The following is a 24,503-nucleotide window of genomic DNA, read 5'->3' as shown; positions in this document are numbered from 1 at the left end:
GCAAAACTATAATTGTTGGAATTTTGATAACTGTGGAACTAATACTTCCCTGAATGCTAGTGACAATGGTTCTACATTAGCATTCAATGTTAATTTGACATTATCCATTGTCTAGTACTTTAAACTATACTTATTCTAGTACTACGTTTCGAGAGAGCACCTCTTCTCTCGTCTTCAGGCACTGGCGTATGCAGATGGGGGATGGAGGGGGGCTGATGGGGCTACAGCCCGATTTGAAATTTTGAAAAAATCTACATTTTCAAATAAAAGCAGCGAAGAAGTAGGGAAAAACCAGAGTGGTAAATGCAGACCTCTCTTAAAATGACACGATTGCCATTTTTGAGAGTAGAAAGTATGAAATATCATACTGTGCATGCCACCCACCCCCCCTCTAAAAAGCATCCACCTGTAAGATTTCCAGCCTCTCCGAAAAAAAAAAATATCCTCGGTACGCCAGTGTCTTCAGGTGAAATTTATTTTGCCAGAGGTGGAAATCGAATCAAACCTACGAAAAACCTGTGATTTTTACTACAAATTCGTAACTTTAACTGCCGTGAAGTAGTTGGATAGCATACCCGATTTGTAGTAAAATCACAGATCTGTCATAGGTTCGATTCCCACCATCGGCAAAAGAAATTTCACTTGAAGACGAGAGAAGAGGTGCTTTCTCGTAACGTAGGGTTAGAATAAGTATAGTTTAAAGCAGTAGACAATGGATAATGTCAAATGAAAATTGTATGTTAACTGTGGAACTATTTATTCTTTGTATTAGAATGTGGAAATATAATGTGGTTCCTGCATTTTTCACTCAATTTTTTGATCAAATGCATTGTTTACTTTGAATATTCTGCTCGAATGCCCTGCACCATGGCCATACTGCGTTGGGCTCTGACTATGGGACATGCGCAGGTTCGAGTCACCTGGGGGAAGGGTAACAACTTATATCCAGAGATTTCGGCCAGTGTATGGGACCGGTAGCCACCCACCATTTTGAGGAAATTGAGAATCTACGAATGAGTAGCCTAACCTGATCATGGAAACCTACAATGACTGGGGGTTTCTCTTGCTGACCACATCACACCCCGTAACTGATTGGATGATCTCTCACCTCCATGTTAAGTGAGTGAGTCGTATCAGGTGGGACTGAGGTCAGTTGTCGGTAGGTAAGCCAATGGGCTGTTGCACCACATGTTAGTATAATGTAAAAAATGTATTCTTTTAGCACTTTCTCTGACACTAATCAGAATTAAACAATAGTAAATATATCAAATGGCAAATCTTTCCTGGACAAACTTTGCATAAAAGCATAAGAAACTTGCTTTCCAAGCATTACATCCAAAGATATGAAAGCATGATGCTACAGGGTTTAATAACAAAGCATGCACAACCTTAGCAATAAGAATGGTTGTTATTATTTCACTTATCAGAAAGGGACAATATTTTCAAACATTACCAACATTTACACTATGATTGTACAATATATTAATACATTCTCATCATGGGAAAATATTACTTCAAGCAGCATTACTAACACAAATGGAAACTAGCATGTAAAAATGCTTAGGATTTAAAAAAGTTAGTTATAAATACTAAAATGTCTGCTACAGTACAGAGCAATTGAGCAAACAAATGCTAGGACGGATTTAATTGTTTAAAAAAAAAAACAACTTGTAAGTTGTTCACTACAATCATATGATTAAATGGAGATGCAGATCAACTCTTGATTGATGTACACATAGTAGTAAGTAATTTATACAGCAGTAATATTCACACATTCAATATATTTCTAGCTTACATAGAATAATGGAGACCAATATCTTGACAAAACTTTCACCCTCTAAGGATGGCTGGGACCACAGGTGGCCCAATATCACATGGCAACTTTAACATCCTGCTTTTTTTCATTTATATGTATACATATATAAGTATGACATACTCGAGTTACAAGAAACTGCGAGTATTGTAACTTGTCAAAAGCAGGTTTTATTTTCTATTTGTTAAGAACTTTAAAGTGTAGGTTATTAAAATAAGAACTATTCATTGTAGAAAGGTCAAATTTGTTTGTTTGTTTAGCCTTCATATGAGGTAGAATGTTGACATTCCATCTTAATACAGGGTATAATAAGAAATAGAAAAGGTAATTGACTCAAGAAATCCACATTAATCGGCAATGAATAGAAACATTCTATCATGCTAAGTATTAGGGTGGATCAAATGAAAACTGAACCGTGGATGTATTGGGTTATATTTATGTATGTGTGTCGCGACAACCCTGTGTAGCGGTAGAGCGAGAGGTAATGAAGGAAACCCCTACTGCATAATGGACTCGCCCTAGATAGTCGCGAGTGAGCACGTGGTATGCGTAGGCAGTCGGGTAGCAGTATCGTCCGAACAGCAATCAAGGTGAAACAGCCTGGCCTGGAGTGGTTTTGCTGCATGACAACGCAGCACCACATACGTCAGCTGTTACAAAGAACACGGCGACGTTTGGGTGGACAGTGTTGGAAGACTCACCATATAGCCCTAGCCCTGATCATTCGCCATGCGACTTCCATATCTTTGGTCCGTTGAAAAAGGCATTGAAGGGTCGGCGCTTCCACTTGGACAATGTTCGCAACTGATTCCGATCTCAGCCAAAGGAGTTCTACAAGCAGGATATTCACCGCTTCGTGAAACTGTGGGACAAGTTCTTGAGTAACTCTGGAGATTACGTTTGAAATAAACCTTGTTGATTTCATTCTGTGGTCCCTGTTCCGTTTTCATTTGATCCACCCTCATATATTTGAAAATTGTCCAATAGTTAATCGTCAAAGAAATAATTAATATATATTATGTAATAGCAAAAAAGTGTGTTACCATCGCTTCATTGATTGATTGATTTGGAGTTTTAAGTCCAGTTTGTGCACAGTAAGGATAAATGGGTCTGGACCTACAGTTTAAAATGGGATCCGAACCACTATGTGCCTCCACTGGGTATCGAACCCGGGACCCCTTGATTACAAGGCAACGATGCTACCACTGCACCATCGGGGAGGCCACCATCATTTCATAAGTAGGCTACTGGTTCAAGCAATGGCTATGGAACCTGGTTACTTGAATTTATGTACAGTCACGGACACAGCTGAGTTGTAACGATTTTATTGAGTCAATGTATTCATTACAACCTGTCAGTGTCCGTGACTGTACAATAAAACACCGCCTTTTGGGAATCTACTATGTTGGGCATTTTTTAGGAAAAATCTGCAAAAAATATAAATAAAAAATGTATGCTTTTAGCAATTTCCCTGAACCTTTTTAACCCTATACTTCGAGCATGGTGCCAAAACTTGTTTGTGACAGTAGGACATATATATCTTGGTACCTACAATAAAACAATATTTACCTAGCTTACTGCTAGACTAAGGTACTTATCGGCACCTATCATACTTTCTTCTCTTTTACTACTCCACAATCCAATTAGTTTTTGATGAAAAATCTTTGCATGGCTAAGACCCTAAGAGAACTACATTTTATAATCTTTCTTCACATCAGGAGGCTGCAGAGGCTCTTCAAATTGAAATTTTCTTCTTCCACTTCTTTCTTTTTCATGGGGGGGATACCTTATTTCCCTTCCCACAAGAGTGCAACACATTGAGAAAAAGATAAACAAAACATAATGAACTGCAACACTCTACTGTAAATAGATTTCCTTCTACGAATTGTTTTGTGCAGCACTGCACATTTCAAAAGCATTGGCTTCAAAACATCCCATCCTGAGTGTTTCTATACATGTATATTTTTTCAAAATAATGCACCAAAGAGAAAACATGTAAGTTTCCATCTGTAGAAGTGCCTTTGTGAAATCACTAGCAATGAATTGTTCCACTGGTGAACACTATGGATTTTGCGAGTGTGTGTGTGCGAGTATTTTACTGGAACACAGTAATTTCTTCACAAGTGTTCAATGCAGAACATTATGCCACAATACCAATAAATTCCAAAGTGTAAATTTCAGTGGTTTGACTACGAACACACACATTGTTGGTTGCTGCGAAAGCATTTGCAGCAGAGAGTGCATTCGTCAATCTGTGGCACATAATCCGTGTCTTCCACATTATACATTGTTACAAATAACTGGGTTCTCCCATTTACAAAATTTCATTCCTTTCCAAGTTGAAACTTCAAATGCCTTCATTTAACCTCATTGAAAAAATTGCCAGGTACAATTCTCTGAATATGTTCATAAAGCCGGCTTTAGACGAAAGCATTTCCTTCAAAATTTCAAAAATGCTATGTAAATCCTTCCAAAAATCTTATAGTCGATAGTATTTTACATGGAAGCATTTCATGGAACATTTCAATTAGCTGTTGAGATTACATTGTAGGATACATACAGCACGATAGGCACATCGAGTTACACCATATATGTTTACAATTGCAAAAAAACTAAAATATTTTTTCATACGTGTACAGTAAATGTTGTAAAGTATATATTTAATCAGTGCCAAGCATCTCTACCTAAAACCATTTCATACGAAGCGTAATTCCTCTAGGTTGAATAATTATAGTGTGAAGTGATTATTGTTTACATCTCACGCGGGCACCATTACAACTTCGCTCGTGGCCTAGAGGTTGCTTCTGATTGGTTATGCTATGAAAAATGCTATGGAAATAGGATGGATCCTATCCTTGAGAAATGCCATGAAATATGCCATGGCATCTGAAATGCCATAAGATTTCTCACTTTACACGGTAGCATTTTGGTCATGACACAAATATTAAGAAAAACGTTAAAGAAAATATGTTTGTTTAAAGCGAGCTTAATTCTTTAACACTAGAAGCGCCAGGATTTTTTACTACCTAGAAGCTCCACCTCCGGTCAAAATGACCGGTATTTAAAATTTGACCATTTCTCAAAATGGCTATTGCCAATAATCATCTTATTACTAATAAAACAAAATATTTTGTAACAAAATACAAAAATATCATGAAACCTAGCAATTTTTATTTTCCATGCACTAATTACAACAATAAATATTAATTTTCTTCAAGGAAATACGTTTCCGTCATGAAATTTCACATATTACATTCTTTGCATTTCAGTACCTTTTCTACACCAGATACACATTTCCCACAAACATATTTGTTGCACATTGAACAAATGTCACTTGTTTTGTTTTCATTGCACAATGCCGCCTGCCATTGGCTCCTCTTTTTGGAAACAGACCCACTTACATTCCATGCATGTGATATTGATGTTGACAATGTTTTATTGGGCTTTGCATTCAAATGTCCTTCTCTCAGTTCCTCAGCTAATTCTATCAAAAAGTGATGTCTCGTAACGTTCCTCCCCGTGACTGCCTTGTAAACTACCCATGCATTTATTGCTGCCAGATCTAAGATATTGTAAAACACATGTATCAGCCATCTACGTGATGAAGCACGGACTGAATATTTGCGTGCCATTTGATCAACAACATCAACACCGCATTTAGTTTTGTTGTAATACTTGATTGTTTCTGGGAGTTTCTTCTGGATTTGCAAATCTACTTCTACATCTGAATGCACGGAGCTTAGGAGTAGAACATTTTTGTTTTGTTTAGCTTGGTATGCACAAAATGTAATGCCCCTCTTTTTTAGCAAACATGTTTCATACACTTGTGTCCTCATGTTCACAATTTCATTAGGAATCTCCTTTCTATTTTTCTTCATAGTGCCAATTAGGCTTGTCTTCTTCTCCTTTAGCTTCTCAGCGAATTTTAGCGAAGTGAATAATTGTAAGTATTTACATTTCTACCCGCATTTAGATAAGGTGAAGTAATTCTCAATACAACATTTTCAGGTACAGTAACATTATCATTCCTTGATTCATCTTCCCCAAGGTATAGAAAGGCATTGCACATGTATTTGGAATGTACCTCCACTAGCATCCAAAATTTTATACCAAATTTTTCTGGTTTGTTGGCATGTACTGTGTAAATCTACAACTCGCTTTCGAAGGAAACAATTGTTCGTCAACTGTCAGATTTTCCCTTGGAGTGTCTCCTGAGGACACATTGTCTAGAAAACATGCTTACAAACTGCAGTGTTCAAACGAAACTGAGTCCTCACTTTCTCCTTCTTATCAGCTTCGACAATACGCCAACATATATGGGCGAGTCCAAAAGAGGAAGGAAGAATAGGGGTGGAAACTGTAAGTGCAACGTTCCAATCGAGAAGTGGTTTTCCATTGAAATACATTAGTGGTCAAAATGACCGGCAACGGCGCTTCTAGGTGGAAACACAAATATTTCCATTAGTATTATTTTTTTGTAAATAACGCATAGCAGTAATAATGTACTGCAAATTTTAGGAAAAGTCACAAAATTTCAATGCACGAAGAAAAAGGTTTCTGTACAAAGCAGAAACTGCAATTTGAAAAACGGTCAAAATGACCAGCTTGGCGCTTCTAGTGTTAAACAAATAAATCAATAAAAAATAAAAAGTTACTTCCAATTCGATGATCCGGTATTTTTAAAATCATAGTAAATATAATATAATTATTTCTCAAATAAAAGTATCAGAATAGCTTGAGCACATAAGAGTTTATTTTTAATAATTTACTGAAAATAAACAATACACAAAGTTTTCAGTTTAGTAGCTAGGTATGACGTCGTTCATACCATGGTAAAGAATAAATAATCTGGTCACAAATTTAATTGCTGTAGGTCAAATTGGAGAAGGCTGTGTGTATGTTAATTGTGCGATACTGATTCTTCCTGACCATGTTTCTATCCATTTAATTTGGATCCTCTAGGCACAATTATCCTAAAGCTTTTTGCAAGCAAATAACTCACTTGACCTTAGCTTTTCTTATAGTTACCATATTTTATTCTCAGAATTTGAGAATAATTGTACTCAGAATTGAGGGGTTCAGAACACAAGTGGCGTAACTCTACTTTTCGTGGAAATTGAGTCACGTGTATATCTTAGAAATGTGAGTTATTGAAGATTAGGCACACACAGATGTACTAAGTAGAAATTTTCAGTGAAAAATGCAGGCTCGACCAGGACTCGAACCCGGGTCTCTGGCATACTGTGTCATTGATCTACCACTGAGCTACCGAGCTGGCCTGGCCTCGCCTGATTTTACATGCGTGGAATCATCTCTGCCAATGCTACCGCAATGGGATCTGTTGCCTTTGAAACACTGTAGACTTCGTCTCCTGTGTGTGCCTAATCTTCAATAATTAACATCTCTATGCTGGGAGGAACCAGCAACGTCGAAGTCTACTGGCGGTAGCACTGGCAGAGACGATTTCACAGAGGTAAAACAGTGATTGCCAAAAATCAGGTGAGGCCAGGCCGGCTCGGTACCTCAGTGGTAGAGCAATTGTACAGTATGCCAGAGACCCGGGTTCGAGTCCTGGTTGAGCCTGCATTTTTCCCTGAAAATTTCTATGTAGATATATGAAATATCAACGTTTCAGTGCTAGAAGTAAGTATTCTTGCTCATAGAGGAATGGATGGCTATGTCTGTGCTCCAACAGCTAAACATAGTACTAAGTTATTTAAATGTGCCTTTTCCTCAAAACTGTCTTGAAGGGAGTTACGTGACTTGCGCTCAGATCCCTTCAGTTTTCATCTTAGGTGAATCAATGCACTGGCAAGACGATCAATTTAAGGTACATGTAAATTCTCAAATAACTTGTCAACTGTGGATTTTACCACAATCTTCTAGCAGTGAATGAACTTATTGACACTTTATGATCTGTATGTAATTGCTTTTTATAAGAATCGTATATTCAACTTTTTCATAGATTTATACATGAAAAACCTCTCTACAAAGGTATAGTCTTTTCTTAGAAAATGTTACAAGAATCAAGTCCAATCTCAAACTATATTGAAGAAATAACGAATTTTGAACAGCCAAGAGAAAGATAACAGCAAAAATGTAATGCTGCGAGAACTCTGCTTAACGCACAACTTTATAATCATACTGAAATGATAATCCACAATTTGATCTCCAGTTTAGAAGAATATGCTTCGGTACATGTCAATTATGCTAAATTTATTGGCTTGGTTTGAGTTAGTGTTTTAAGTCCACTTTATTCACAGTAAGGCTAATCGGGACTGGACCTATAGTTTAAAGTGGGATCCGAACCACTATGTGCCTCCACCAGGTGTCGAACCCGGGACCCCTTGATTACAAGGTGACGATGCTACCACTGCGCCATCAGGGAGGCCCTATGCTAAATCTATGTCCACCTTTACACAATTAGTTGGACAGATATGAAAATCTGTAAAACCAGTTCGCAACTATTTACCTACTGAACTATTTATTCATACTATGGGAATGAGACACGCAGTAATAGATAATTCAGGTACTCACGTTTTCCGCGAAGCTGTTTTAGGTAACTTTCTCTTCTATTAATTTCGGTAGCCACTGCCACTATCCTCGTTGGAATTCGTTGTGTTACATGTGTCACAACAAATTCCAACGAGGATGGTGACAGCGGCTACCGAAATTAATAGAAAAGAAAATTAAGTAAAACAGCTTTGCGGAAATCGTGAGAACCTGAAGTATTTATTGTTATGTTGTATTTAAAGGTATTGCGTTTATGAAGATTAGGCACTATGTAGAAATTTCAGTGATGCAGGCTCAACCAGGACTCAAACCTGGGTGTCTGGCATACCGTGCCATTTTGCTCTACCACTGAGCTACCGAGCTGGCCTGGCCTCACCTGATTTTTTGCTGTCGCTGTTTTGCCTGTGTGGAATCGTCTCCGCTAGTGCTACCACAACAGGATCTGTTGCTTTTGAAACACTGTAGACTTCGGCGTTGCCTGGTCCTCCCAGCGTAGAGATCTCCTGTTTGTGCCTAATTTAAAGAATTGAGATGCCTATGCTAAGAGGAACCAGGTAACGTCGAAGTCTACAGTGTTTCAGAAGCAACAGATCCCATTGTGGTAGCACCAGAGGATAGAAGCGACAAAGTAACTGGTATCACAGGTTCACAATGCCAGTTTATTTCATTACAATAGTGCTGAACCCTAAATAGGTAATGAGTGCACTTGTTAATCTGGCAGAACGTAAGGATAAGGTAAATTTTATCCACAACCAAATTGCTTCATAAATTTGAATTATAATTTTTTAAGGCATGTAAAAAAATAATACCTTCATTGATTAATATAAAATTATTAGTTGTTGAACATTTTTATTGCATTATGCAATTGATAAAGATGAGGAAAAAACGAAAGTAAGACAAGTGCTCTTTGCCAGAACCAAGGATGCACATTGGGTAAATTTTACGCTCGATGTAGTTCTTGTGTCACATGATTGGTTATGTCCGTGAACCAAGTTAAGCTTTTTTTTTTTGTCCATATAGTCACCCAAACAACACAAGGAGTCAATTTTAAAGAGTGCACAGCACCAAACTTTAGTAAAATTATCTGTAATCTTATATTAATAAATACTGGTAGGGTACTGATTAATATGCTCCTCCACAACTTGGTACTATTATCTGCCCAAGCTACATTGCACCTAGCAAACTTGTACAGTTTGAAGCTGTCACATTACCTTCAGTGCTAAGAGCAGCAAACTATTTCCACAAAATGGCATTTGGTATGAATCAAACATGAATAAGCTCCATAAAGTTCATTGAATACAATTTTCAGTTGCTTTATGCATATTTTATGTACAGAGTATTCCTTGACATTCGCTATGAGACTGCGGCAAGCGGCCCGGTGTCAGCGCTTGTCTTTCCCGATCAACGGGTCCGCGACAGTCGCACGCTACAGTCTGTTTTTTTTCGCTCTCCCTGCCTTCGCTCTCTTTCCCTGTCTGTTGACTTTGCAGACTGACGCCAATATAATCCTCCCCCGGAAGTTGTGTTGTGTCGTGTCCATGTGTTGAAGATTGTGGCTTAATATGGCACCACATAAGTTTACATTACAACAAAGGATTTATCTTGTCGAGTGTTACTTCGGAAAGAGGAATTGTGGAGAAATGCGACGACGTTTTGCAACGAAATTTCCTGGTGTTCCCGTTCCACATAGGACCACTATATTAAACCTCATAAAAAAGTTTAGAGTAACAGGGTCAGTTCTGAATAAAAGTGGAAAGAAAAATGGGGAAATCTAAAAAATAAATAGTTTTTCTTGTATGTACGCATTGCTTGCATTATAGAATTATTTTCCTGTAGTTTACGGTTATTACAAGCATAAAACAGTTTTTCTTTGTGACATTTCAGGAGAACACACGCTCCTTTCATCAGACATTGAGTCAAAATGAAAATAAATGTCTGATGAAAGGAGTGTGTGTTCTCCTGAAACGTCACAAGAAAAACTGTTTTCTTATGCTTGTAATAACCGTAAACTACAGGAAAATAATTCTAAAAAATAAAGTATACAAAGACAATCCGCACACCACCTGTGAGTTAAAAGAGAGTATTGTACGAGAAATCGGGAGAATTACAGTAGATGAACTTGCACGTGTAAATGCCAATTTCATTTGGAAAGCCAGGAATGTGTTGCAGCAGAGGGTCATCATTTTCAACACCTTCTGAAGTCAAGGTTAGTACACAATATGAAAACTGTAATTTTAATAGCCGACTCTAGCGACTGTCGCAGATCCGTTCATCGGGAAATACAAGCGCTGATGCCGGGCCGCTTGCCACCGAGTCTTGTAGCGAATGTCAGGGAATGCTCTGTATATTTTATGCATATTCTATTTGGGACTTAAATCTACAGTTTAAAGTGGGATGTGAACCTTTTCAATGTGTCCCCAGTTAGAATTAAACCTTGGACTTGTTCACTACAATTGCGAGATGACTTCGGTTGTTGCACTGAATTGTTGTTTTAAATCTGCTTCATGCACAGGTAGGCTATTCGGAACTGAACTTAAAGAGTTTAAACTGAAATCCGAACCACTATCTAATGTGCCTCCAAAAGGTATCAAACCCAGGATACCTTGATTAAAAGTAAACGGTGTTACCACTATGCCATCGGGCAAGTCCAAGATGACTTCCCATATAACACAGCTGGTTCAAAGCCTTATGCATGAGTTTCGGAACATGGATTAGTGCAAGAAATCATTATTTTTGCTTTTTTTTTTAGTTTGTGTCTATTTTATGCACAGAAAGGCTAACTGGGACTGGACCTACAGTTTAAAATGTGATCTGAACCACTATGTGCCTCCACTGGGTATTGTACCTAGGAGGACCCGTTAAGAGTTCATTAGTGGAGAATACTGTACACAAAATGCAACTGGACTTTCTAAACATGGGGTTATCTACGGAAGCATGGAATTTATGAAATTCAGAAAAACCACTCACAAGGGAAGGTAACTAAGTGACTACTGATAGAGACTGACAATATTTTCCATATTGGAGATAAATATGCAATGACAAATATACAGGGTTAAGACAGAAATGTTACATATGTTATAAAACTTCATTTGCCTACTTTGTATCATCATTGCAACATTCACTAAAGTAAAAATTAAATATTAAAATTAGTGAGTTTTGCAATGGTAATTCTGTTGAGTTAATACTACGAGGCGTATTTTTAAAGTAAGTACTGTTTTGAAATTCCGCTGCTGCGGTCGGTGTCCCATGCATGCGCACTATGCACCTACATCTGTTGGCAAGCCACAGACGCCATTGCGGCAACAATCGATCGTGTATACATTTGCTTTTGCATATTTATGCCTCCGCCGATTGAGAATCCCGCCGACTGTGAAATACGTGCTGTTATTTGTTTCCTTAGTACTAAAGGCGTGAACGCAGTTGAAATTCACCGTCAGATTTGTAAAGTGTACGGACAAAACATTATGAGTGATGGAATGGTACGCAAATGGGTAAGAGCATTCAAAGATGGCCGAAAGGATGTTCATGACGAGGGATGGAGTGGGCTGTCGATTTGGTGATCACTAGGGAACGGAACTTTATGTGCTAAAAAACTCAGAAATATTTATTTTTTATGTGTCATAAATGTTGAAAATATGTGATAAAAACAGGAAAATATGTGACAAAAATAAAAACATTTGGTAACAAAAACAAACTATAACATGCATTTTAAACACCTGAAATCAGTTTCTAAATGATTACCTGGTAACAGTTTCATGCATCGGAGACACATTTAAATCGGATATTTTGTCTTTCTTGTGGTTTGTACTTACCAATTATGTATTGTGGAACATAGTGGAAGGTGCCAATATGCTTTTTGCACGAAAACAAACAATTTTTCTGCTAAAATAAACCATTTTCCTTAATGCTACGGAAAGCACGTCACGGTGCGATATCGCTTGCTTTGCGAATTGTAACGCTTCTTTTGTTTTCGAATATCAATGTTTCCAACTCTATTGTGCATGAAAGTTGTAAAAAACCGGGGATCAAAAACCATGCACGGGTAGCCCCACAAACCATTGACGTTAGCCCCAAAAACCATCCACGGGTAGCCCCACAAACCATTGACGTTAGCCCCAAAAACCATCCACGGGTAGCCCCACAAACCATTGACGTTAGCCCCAAAAACCATCCACGGGTAGCCCCACGAACCATTCACACGAGGTTAGGTTAGGCCTGTTAGGTTAGGTTCCATTAGCACCCATTTCTCCCCTAAATTCATCGAAAAACCATTTTTCTTTCTCGAAAAAAAAAAACCCGCGCGTTTCTCGAAGAAAAAAAACTCGCGTTTCTCGAAAAAAATCGCGCGTTTGGAAACCCTGATTCCACTAGCGAGATCGCGTGACTTCCGACGCTAGAGCCATCTGCAGGTACATCTTGGAAACAACGGCATGATGTTGTCGATTTTCACAAAATGCGCAATATTATTACATGAAAAGTGATTATTTATTGTTCTGCTGCATTGTAGGATGAAGTTTTAGGAAGAATATATATCGACGGAGGTTGTAAACCTTGGACAAACTCATTTCCGTAAGTAGTTTCTTGTGTAAAATTGAAGAAATGTGTCTCCGATGCATGAAACTGTTACCTAAATCTGTCACGATTATCTCTAAATAGCATCTTATATTGTGAGAAAGATCGCTCCACGTCACAAGAAACAATTCTTGCATATTTGAAGCACGAAATGTCACTAACGCTGAAGTTTTCCAAAGCTTCCTCTTCCTCTACTTCACTTTCCAAAACACGTGCAATTTGGCACAAAGTTTGAAAACCTTGTTTTTTCCCAAAAAATTCTGTACATTTACACATTTGCACTCGTGCGTTAGATCCAGTGAATTCTTTCAGTCTCGTTTCTACTATACGCGGACGATTCAAGCTTTCGTATGGAATTGGAGAGAAAGGACAGGTTTCTTGAGATGTATGCCAATTCGACTTTTAAGGAGGGCTCCATCAACAGTTCTTGCAGAATTCTTCTTTGTCGAGATCATTTACAACAGATACAATTTTTTCAAAGTTCTGGGCATAACATCTGCATCCAACCAAGTGCCCCATCGCGTAACTACAGGTGTAGGGGGAAGGGGAACTTCAGGACATTTTTCTTTAAAAATGTCTATTCTTCTAGGCGACTTGATAAAAACTTTCTTCAAATTTGAAACCAGTTCATCGACATTGGGATAAAGAGCTCTTATCTTTTCACATATTCTATGCAACGCATGAGCCACACATGTAACGTGCACCATTTTGGGGTAGCTAACAGCAAGGCCTACTGCATGTAAGATGCAGCATCTGTGAAGGGAAGAACATTGTCAAATTTTATGCCTTCCGGCCACAATAGCTGCATTGCTTCATTAAAAAGCCTTGCTATCATTACGTGTAGCCAGCCCCAGCTACTTACAGCTATTTTCTCCCAATAGGATCGTAGGCGAGGTGCCAGAAGTCTGCCAGCGAGGGTGCTTAAAGACAAAACAAACCTAACACTCTCGATATGAAAGAGGTGCGGAGAATAAACATTTTTCCTTCGAGGATTTCGAGGTAGATGAAGTCAATGAGCGATTTTATGCATTTAAAATGAAAATTCGCAAAATATGTATTTACATACGGAGAACTGGAAAATATGTGTTTTTATGTAAAATAAAATTTGCTGTGTTGACATATAAGGCTATGATCAGAATTTTGGCAAAAAAGAGGGTCTCTATCTTATCGCAGAAAAAACATTTATTTACCTGAAGTTCCTTTCCCTAGTGATCACTGTGATCACTGTCGATTTGGTGCAGAAAGTCGACGAAAAAGTGAAAGAGAACAGACGCTTCACGATTTCTTCGTTATCAGAGGAGTTCCCTGAAGTTTCAAGAAGTGTTATCTACCGAACGCTTAAACTATCAAAAATTGTGCTCACGGCCATGTTGCAGTGGCTGTCAACTCAGGCGGCAAACTTCTATGACGACGGAATACAAAAGCTTGTTGTTCGATATGATAAGTGCCTTAATATTGGTGGCAATTATGTGTAAAAGTAGATAAAAGTGTGGTCTTTCATGTAACAATAAAATTGTTACAAAAAGTTTACTTGTTTTTTGTACATATCAAAATGGTACTTACTTAAAAAATACGCCTCGTATATTCATGACAAAAAAAATCATTTTTATCTCTATTTTTATTTCAAGTTATTAAAGAGCATACACTAAAAAAAATCACTATATTTCCTACAATTCAAATCAAGTATGAAAATTCATGTCTTTTGTATATGCAAGATTACATAAACAAATAGCAATTATATCTACTTTGTTTAACTCAAGCTACTCGGTCAAAAAATAAAATAATTATGCTCACAAAAAAAGCAAAAGAAAAAAAGAAACACTACAAAGTTCATAGACAGTCTGGGCAAGCTTTGTGATACCAAACACCATAACATGCAATTCTATTGCATCACCCATGCAAAAAAAACAACTAGTAGTGCCAATAAAGTCGATTGTTGCAAATTATTGCGTATGATGCACACCTGGCTTCTTCATCTATGACTGGTGTTATTGATCCTGATCGAGACCCATACTGGCTGTAGTAAGGATCTTCGTAACTACCACTAGGGTATGATGGATAGGGTCGCCCACGCTCAGGGGAAGACATATAACCTGATTCGGCATGAAGACGATCTGGAAAAATAACCAAAGGAACACATGTAATGCTTAAATCAAGGACTGTGACAATTAGGAATGGAGAATATCAGAAATTCGATATCGCGATATATCGTCAAGAAAATATCATCACAGATGATACGATATGATATCGTGATATTGGCAAATATCGTGACGATATATTACCAACATGATATACAGGGTTATTATAAATGATGGACCCATTTTCAAAACGTCATAGGTAGAGAAGTACAGATCCAAATTGAACAAGCTATATACCAATGGAAAGAGGAAGGTTCAAAGTTTCTGGCGGGCAGCAGCCGGCGGGCTGTGGTGGTTGCGGAAGCTGCCGGTAGAGTTCGCGAGAGGACAGTCGCTGTCAGTTGTGAGCGAGATGGCGACCTTGGAGCACAAGGTTTTCTGCGTGCTTGAGTTCGTGAAAAGTGAGTCGCAAATTGCAGTGCAGCGGGCATTCCATCCCGCCTCTACCAACAATAATAACACCATTAAGCCTTGTTTCCATTATTATGAAAAAATATAAATATGCTGACCAAGGCAGTAATTTATTTTATTAAAAACATAAACTAAACGTAACGTTTCAACCTTCTAGCAAGGTCTTCATCAGACTCATCAGAAGGTTGAAACGTTACGTTTAGTTTATGTTTTTAATAAAATAAATTACTGCCTTGGTCAGCATATTTATATTTTTTCTCTACCAACAACTCGGAACGATCTGCGTAACCGGGTCACTGCTGCCGTGCACTCGGTAACAGCAGATATGCTTACGCGTGTGTGGAACGAGTTTGGCTACCGCATCGATGTTTGCCGTGCAGCCAATGGTGGCCACATTGAACATTTATAACAGTTACAAACATTGTGGTAACAAACTTTGAACCTTCCTCTTTCCATTGGTATATAGCTTGTTCTCTTTGGATTTGTACCTCAATAAATATGATGTTTTGAAAATGGGTCCATCATTTATAATAACCCTGTATATCGTCAAAATACCATGATGATATATCACCAACACAATATATATCGCTAAAATATCATGATATATCATCATACCGATATCTATCACTAAAATATCATGACGATATATTGCTGACATGATATATATCACCAAAATATTGTGGATATATTGCCAAAATATCATGACGATATATCGCTGGCACGATATATATCACCAAAATATTGTGATGATATATCGCCGACATCATATATATTTCTAAAATATCATGATGATATATCGCTGACATGATATATATCACTAAAATATCGTGATGATATATATGATATAACCTGGATGATATTTTTTCAATATTGCGATATATCGTCCTAGTGACAATGCAAAACACAGAATATTAACTACATAAGAATGTACCACAGTCATGGACGTCCAGAGGGTGCAAGGAGGAGGGACATGCCCCCCTCTGGAAAGTAAATGTTATCTTAGAATTATACAGGGTGGTCCAAAAAGGACCTTGCAACTTTGTAAGGTATACAAATTAATTCAGAGATGTTGCGGAACTGGTTGTGGTGTCATTTTGTAAGAAAAAGCATCGAGTTTGACTAGTGTTGTGAAATAGTACCGCCAGTGGCAGTTCTATTAAAAATGGTTGCTTTTACAGGTCAAGAGCAAGCTCACTGTGTGTTTTGGTTCGAAGAAACAAAGTTTGCAACCAATGTGCAACGGAACTTTCGTACCCACCATGGGAAAGATCCTTCCATTTACTCTTGGCATCAGTGTTCAGTTTGATATAACAAATCGCCAGGATGTCTGTGCGTTTCCGATGCTATTGTTGAGCAAGTGAGAGGAAATCTTTGGTGGTAGTTTTTCAAGAAACGACCATCAATGGAATAATGTATCTCAATATGTTGGAAAATTTTTCTCATTCCCCAGATCAATGAGGATGACCAGGAAGGTGCACTACCTCTCTGAAGTCCGGAATTTCCTCAATAACCGATTTCCAGGTCGATGGATAGGTTAAGGTGGGAAAATTGCATGGCCACCTCATTCACCTGATCTGACTCCCCTAGATGTTTACTTTTGGGAGTTTCATTACACATCTAGTGTTCCATCCTGACACCTGATCCTCGAGGGCTTAGGTCTTTTTACTAAGTTAGCCTGGAACGGACTTCTCAGTTAGCTTAATTGTTGGGTAACTAAATTGTAGCCGTTGACTTGGTCACTGGTGTCGGATTTTATTTCTTTCTTAAGTTTTTTAGTAATGAAAAGGTATGGAACTTTCTCCCAATAAAGATTGGTTCATTATCAATAATGCACAATGTACAATGATACTTAATCCCTGGCAATCTTAGATTTAGATTAAGTGACGCAGATTTGATGACAAATCTGAAACGGGTAACCCTAACAAGAATAATCACAATTGCTTTGGTATCGCAAGCAACTAGAAACGAAGCAGCAGGTTATGAGAAACTAGCCCGAGCAAATTGCAGCGCCCGAAGACCGGGTAGTTCTCCCTACAAGGTAAACTTGTGATACCAGCAATAGGGTAAGAAAGCCCCAATATACAGAAAACCAGCTTCCTTTTATACTACACAGTTATTTAGAAAAAAAAAACAAGGAAACTTGGTGGATAGTTACAGGTTTCTATGGATTTACATAATTATGATATTTAAAATAGACTTTTACAATATTTACATAAAATAGCTGTAAATAGCATACTTTTATAATATATTTTCCAAATGTCAAAAACGTTTACATAATGGTTAATTTTGTTGTTTTTAAGAAAATCAGATTAATTCTCGAATATTCTTAATCTTGTGCAAGTCACAGATAATGTAAGCTCGCGGAGATGTTGAACTTCATAAGTTCAAATGGAAGGATTAACAAATTCGACTGGGGCGAGACAATCCTCGGCAGTTAATCTAGCCGAGCTCAGAGCATGAATCTACACCCCAGTGAAGAAGTGACACCTGATATACTGCTGTGGATTTTGCAAGAAATTCACCTCAGGCGGGAAGTCTGCCGTATTACCAATGGGAGACAGACTGAACTGAAATAGCTTTTTTAGCTAAAAAAATTATGTATTTCCTCACGAAATGAGACCACAACCAGTTCTGAAACTTTTCTGAACAAATATTTATACACTTACAAATTTGTAAAATACTCTTTGGACTACCTTGTATATTTCACACACATCATTTCAGTCACAGTAATTTTCATTATCATAAAAGATTGATAAATATTTGTAAAACTGATACAGACCACCCATCTAATTCTGCACTGATAGGCTAATTGGGACTGGACCTACAGTTTAAAGTGGGAGCAAACCTGGGAGCACTTGATTACAAACAATGACGTTACCTCTACCATCGGAGAGGCCCTTTACTTGTAGTCATGTGCAAATTTAAGTAGACGAAGGAGGGCTCGGGGGCTTCAGCCCCAGAAGGCATTCTGGAAAAATTTATTTGAAACAGGCCATAATGAAAAAGAAATATTGAAATTGTGTATTTGGGTGGGGATACAGGCCTTCACATACTTGAATCTGGGCCTGTTTGTGGTGGTAGTTGTAATCAGAAAAAAGGGGAGGGGTGAGAAGTAGTAGCATCATTATTCAGTGAAGAGGAATCCAGCAAATAAGCTGTTCTCACTTACATCAATTCTTTCATTACTAGCCGACCTTAGCGGCAAAGTGGTTAAAACAGCCACAATGTCAAAGGTACTGGATTCAAATCCTGGCATGGACATGGGTGCTCTTTGTCAGTGTCCTTTCATCATATTATCACTCATCCTCGTTGCCATTGATAAATAACCAAAATCAAATCAAATCTTTCCTTTCAACTCCCAGCAGATTTTATTCATTAGGTCAATATATGAATATGTAAACAGTGACGTGCCCAGGATTTTCCAAAGGAGGGGGTAAAAAAAAAGTAAAGTGTTTCCCTGTGCCCATGAAGGCATATAGGGGGTGTGGGGGTTATGTATACTTTTTTTTTTAAGAGTTAGCCCTCTTTTTGCCATCTTTTCCTACCTTAGACATTATTATTTTTTAGGAATACTGCTCCAAAGGGGAGGGGGTTATGACCCCCAACAAACCCTCCCCCCTGGGTGCTACTGTATGTAAAGTTTTCAAGTTCTCAGTTATTTTATTCTGTGTCCAGCACTTAAAAATAAAATATAATAATAGCTGTAATTTATTAATTTATGTTACTATTCTCACTGTGCTACATTTGCAAATTGCAACAATTAGGATGAATGGATGAAGGAAAACTCATAAACATCCATGTGCAGGTATAAACGTTAATGTTATGTTTGTGATACATAGACTTTACACTCTATTCAACCTGAATATTGAATATTGCAAGAGAGTTTTATGTGAATGGATTTTTTTACCAATTGTTACTATTACTTTTTTGGCAAAATCATATTTACAGCTCATAACATATTATATTAACCTATTCTACACATGGACGTCCCTGAAATTCAGTAATCAATAGGCCTTTGGTCAATTATTCTCGATAAGAGCACATTTCAAAGGGTCAGATCCTACATCAAACTGTAGATCCACTTCTCACAAGTTTTTTTTTGTATGGACTTCAAAGGACTTGGACAAAACTTTTGTTTTGTAATATTTTCCACATAATAATAAGAAATATCTTGCATAAAAGTTTTCTCAATATACTGACATTCTCTTGTTTGAAGATATAAATTTAAGTTACATGTGTGTGTCTTTTTCAGTGAACATCTTCACTTATGTTTCTGGTGATATTTTTATCAATATCAATAGAGTACCGATACATAATGTTTACTGAAACAAAATTTAATGGAATTTTCCTTGTTCGTAACAACGAACAGAATTTCAGAATTCAAGTTGGACAATATTCAATAAAACAATATACTGACATGTTATAAGCAGACAGTAGCAGACATTTAACTGGCGTCATTCACAATAAATTAGAGATTCATTTAAAAAATGTGATTTGGTTGTAATGTTATATATTGTGATGTTTAGTCACATTTTCTACCTCAGAAGGCTATCACGCTATCCACTTCCTGACTGACTGTTCAGTCAAGACACATGTGAAAACTACAGTATGGAAACTGTCATGTATTTTGCAACAGTCAATATCTCCAATATCAAGCACTCACATTTCAAGACAATGTATGCAGTTACAGCTTCATTAGTAAGTTTCTACTTATGAATCTCTGGATTACAGTCAAGCATACAAGGAAATAAAATATATTTTGTATTTGTTAGGCTCAATTCCAATGTATGGTTTAAGATTCTCTTGCAGTTTGCCTTGAATATGAGGGTCACTATTTATATTTTGAGCCTAACAATGAAAAAACAGGAATTTGGCATTGAAAACTGCTTTATTGTTTTTCGAAGTATTCTCCTTTATTGTCAATACACTTTTGCATTCGTTCGAACCATTTGTCAAAGCAGTTTTTCCAATCTTCTTGAGACACCTCCATAATATGGTTTTTGAACGCATCAACGGCGTCTTCCGCCGACGAAAATCATTGTCCACGCAATTTATTCTTGAAATTCGGGAACAAGAAGAAGTCATTGGGTGCCAAATCAGGACTGTACGGTGGATGACCCATCAATTCAATTTTTTGACTGTTCATAAAGTCGGTTGTTAGACGAGATGTGTGACAGCTGGCATTGTCTTGATGAAGAATGATCCGACGGCCTTTGTCTGTTTTCCGTATTTGACCGAAGACCTCTGGCAAACAAATTGTTGTGTACCATTCAGAGTTGACCGTTCTACCGAAAAAACAGACGACCATTTGTTTCGATGTGCTTCGAGCGCGAACAACTTTTGTTGGATTGGGTTCATCTTGAAACACCCATACAGTCGACTGCTGTTTACGTTCCAGCTCATATGCATATATACATGATTCGTCACCTGTTACAATCTTATATACGTCTTTTGAAGCACCACGATTGTATTTATTGAGCATTTGTTTGCACCAATTGACGCCGAGCGTCTTTTTGAGTTTTTGTCAAATTGTGTGGGATCCAACGAGAACATACCTTTCTCACAGCTAAATGATCATGTAATATTTTATATATGCTGGTGGAACTAATGCCTATGGTTGCCTCAATCTCACAGTATGTCACATGACGATCTTGCACTATTAGGTTTTGCACAGCATCAATGTTTTCTTGAACAACAACTGATTTTGGACGACCTTCGCGAATCTCGTCAGTGAGCGAATGGCGGCCACGATTAAATTCGTTATACCAGCGTTTCACAGTGGCAAAGGATGGGGCTTCATCGCCAAATGTGGAAGTAAGTTGATCGATGCACTCTTGTCTTCATAATCCACGTCGAAAATCGTAAAAGATCATAGCACGAAAATGTTCACGAGTTAATTCCATTTTATTGTTGTCGTGCAATCTCCAAGGCAACATAAACAACACAAATGAAGCTATTGATAAAACATTTGAAGTACGTTATGGTCAATAATGCCAGACGATTCCGTGCAAACGTCAAATCACGCCTAACTTCAATCAGTGTTGCCAAGGCTCAAAATATAAATAGTGACCCTCGTATACATTTACCTCACACATGCATCTATTAGTCAATTGAGCTTTTTATTTCCTTTTTGTTTCAGTTCATGAATGTCTGGAAGGGAAGGCAAAGAGAGCCACACCCATTCCGGGAAAATAGTGAGTCAACCTAAAATTGCATATTTCACACATATAATTTCAATTCAGTCAGTAATATCTGTTAATTAATGCAAGAGTTTTGTTGTAAGAACATGATAACTTCAAACTGAAGAAGTGTTTTTTTTAAAGTTTTATTGTGGAAAAATGTGCCTCACCCCCCCCCCCCCCCTTTCCCCTGGAATAAATCCTGTGGACGTCCATCTTTCAGTCATGTTCATAGAAACATTTTTTGTTATTTTACATTGCGTTTCTGCCACTTTTATGCACCAGTGAAACAGAAAGTAAAATTCGTGTGGATGTTAATATGTCTGACAAATTTACAATTCATGATAGGTTAAAACAAGGAGATGCATTATCTCCATTGCTCTTTAATTTTGCCTTAGAATATGCTGTTAGGAAGGTAAAAGAAACTAATGAAGGACTAAAATTAAACGGTGTGACTCAGCTGTTAGTATATGCAGATGATGTAGACTTTTACTGGGGGATGATGTAAATACTATTAAGAATAATGCTAAAATATTTTTCAAAGCAGCTAAAGAGATAGGTTTGGAAGTTAACAAAGAGAAAACTAAATATATGCTTACAGGCCGAAACCAAGTGTTAGGTAATAATCAAAATCTAATTATTGATAACAACTTGTTTGAACCAGTTTCCAATTTCAAGTGCTTTGGAGTAATACTAACAAATGAAAATGATATTAAAGAGGAATTAAAAGGCAGGCTTAATTCAGGAAATGTATGTTACTTTTCTCATCATAAACTTTTGTCTTCTCCTTTAATATCCAAGAAACTAAAAGTTAAAATATACAAAAGAGTCATTTTGCCTGTAATATTATATGGATGTGAAACTTGGTACCTTACATTGAAAGAGGAACATAAATTGAGAGTATTTGAAAATAAGATCCTTAGGAAAATATTTGGGCCTAAAAGGTATGATAAGACAGGTGAGTGGAGAAGGTTACATAATTCAGAACTACATAATTTGTATTCATGTCCAGATATTATTAGAATGATTAAATCAAGAAGGCTTAGGTGGGCACGAATGGGAGAGGAAAGAAGAGTTTACAAGATTCTTGTTGGGAAACCTGATGGTAAGAGACCAGTAGGAAGGCCAAGGTGAAGATGGAGGGACAACATTGAGATAGACCTAAAGGAAATCGGTAGGGATGGAAAAGAGTATATAGATCTTGCTCAAGATAAGGACAGATGGAATGCCTGTGTTGCTGCAGCCATGAACCTTCGGGTTCAAGAAGGCTAGAGAGTTAGTTAGTTTTCTGACACTTTTGGCTGTCACAATGATGAAGATGAGTGATGGTAATGGGTAAACACCCATGCTAGAGTAAGATCAAGACAGAGTCAACCACATAACATCCTCGTCCATAAAGTTTCATGCATGAGGTGATGAAGGATGTTCGCATCCCCAGCTATGGAAATATCTCGTCTGCATGCTTCTGTAAACTACTTTGATTTCACCTTAGAAGGAAGATATTTAAGTTATTTTGCGAGCCTGCCCATCTGTGTTACGCCGACAGTTGTGGAATACCCTTAGATAGGGAAATCAATTCAGTGACCTGTTCCGTAACATGGCGTGGTACATAAACGAAGTTTGGAAAGAAATATGAATGCTTTATTGTGTTTCTGGTGGCTGAAGCCTCCCCCTGGAAATCCTAAAAATATGTTTGAATTTTTAAATTTATTTGATTTTAAAAATTGTGGGTGCATCAGGACTTAGGCTATTTTGCACCCATCACACTATACAGGGCCCAGCCCCTTATCATAACAAAAATACGTAAAAGCATGTCTGAAAACTAAAATATCCTTACCTGGATTAAAAGCTGAGGCTGTAAAGGGGCACTCAGCACACGTAAGGATAAACACAGGACAGCACAAAACTCTACAGAGGATTATATTGGTCGTAGGTCTAGATGCCAGAACCTCGTAAGTCTGCAGAATGCAGTCCAGGGCGTACTACGTGGAAGTGAGGTTGACAATTGGGTTGTACTTCGTGAAAGGGTCACCCCTTAACCCCCCCCTCCCTACAAATACCAAATTTAAGTAGTGGTAATTAATATTACCCCCTTAGCAGGATTAAACATATTGTATAATAAGTTGTATTGCACTGAAAAATTCATACTCAGGGCATTTACCCTCCACTTTGTTGCCATTAAATGGCGGCTGCTGGTAAGTGATGACCCCCCCCCAAATAAAATTCTGGCTGCGGGTCTGGATGAAGGCAAGGTATTTAATGACATAAAATAGCAAACAAATGCATTTATATTCTAAAATAGCAGAGAAAGGTCCAGAATTTGAAATAATAATAATATTGAAAAGTTTATCCATTATTCATACCTTGACATGGTGTGGGTGCAAATTGTGAGTGTCCGATCATCAATTTCATCATATCATCACTCATCCTTGTCGTTAACCAAAAGTGGCAGAAAACTGATACTAAATAACAAAAGAAGCTTATTCCTATATTTCAATTGAATTGTTATCAACTTTTATGCACAGATGGCGCCTCCACTGGGTACATTGTCATCCTGAAAGGGGGGGAAGAGGAGGGCATGACTCATCCCCTGCAAAGATGTTACCATAAACTTATACAGGCTGTCTACCAAAATAACAAATCCAAAATTCTTGACTTTTTCTTGACCTTTCCTTCCATTTTCTCGACTCCCCCCCTCTTTCTGAACATTTATTTAATCGCCCCCTACTTATGTATAGTTGGAAATAGAGAAACTAGATATTTTTATTCAAGGCCGGTTAAGATGAAAACTGGAGGTGTACTTTAACAAGAGATTTAGACTTGCGTTAATTATTAATGCATGTAAAAATTAAAGTTTCAGACTTCATCCTGGATGAG

At 37.6% G+C, this 24,503-nt stretch overlaps 1 protein-coding gene across 24 annotated transcripts in view; it reads right to left on the bottom strand.

The window, feature by feature from the left end:
• Nucleotides 1–24,503, bottom strand: part of LOC145996124 (coiled-coil domain-containing protein AGAP005037) — a 1,065,133-nt gene that overhangs the window by 92,441 nt on the left and 948,189 nt on the right. For all 24 annotated transcript variants that reach the window (XR_014442750.1, XM_083132404.1, XM_083132407.1 and 21 more), the window contains one exon: nucleotides 14,862–15,012. Coding sequence is in view for 23 of the 24 variants with exons in the window: in XM_083132404.1 (XP_082988530.1) it covers nucleotides 14,862–15,012 (151 nt within the window). In the remaining variant the exon portion in view is untranslated. The remainder of the gene's footprint in view (nucleotides 1–14,861; nucleotides 15,013–24,503) is intronic.

The sequence above is a fragment of the Lepisma saccharinum genome, chromosome 12 (assembly GCF_977018435.1).
Source record: "Lepisma saccharinum chromosome 12, izLepSacc3.1, whole genome shotgun sequence".
NCBI classification, from domain to species: Eukaryota; Metazoa; Arthropoda; class Insecta; order Zygentoma; family Lepismatidae; genus Lepisma; species Lepisma saccharinum.
The sequence above is the reverse complement of the archived record's forward strand: the minus strand, read 5'-3'. Positions and strand labels throughout refer to the sequence as shown.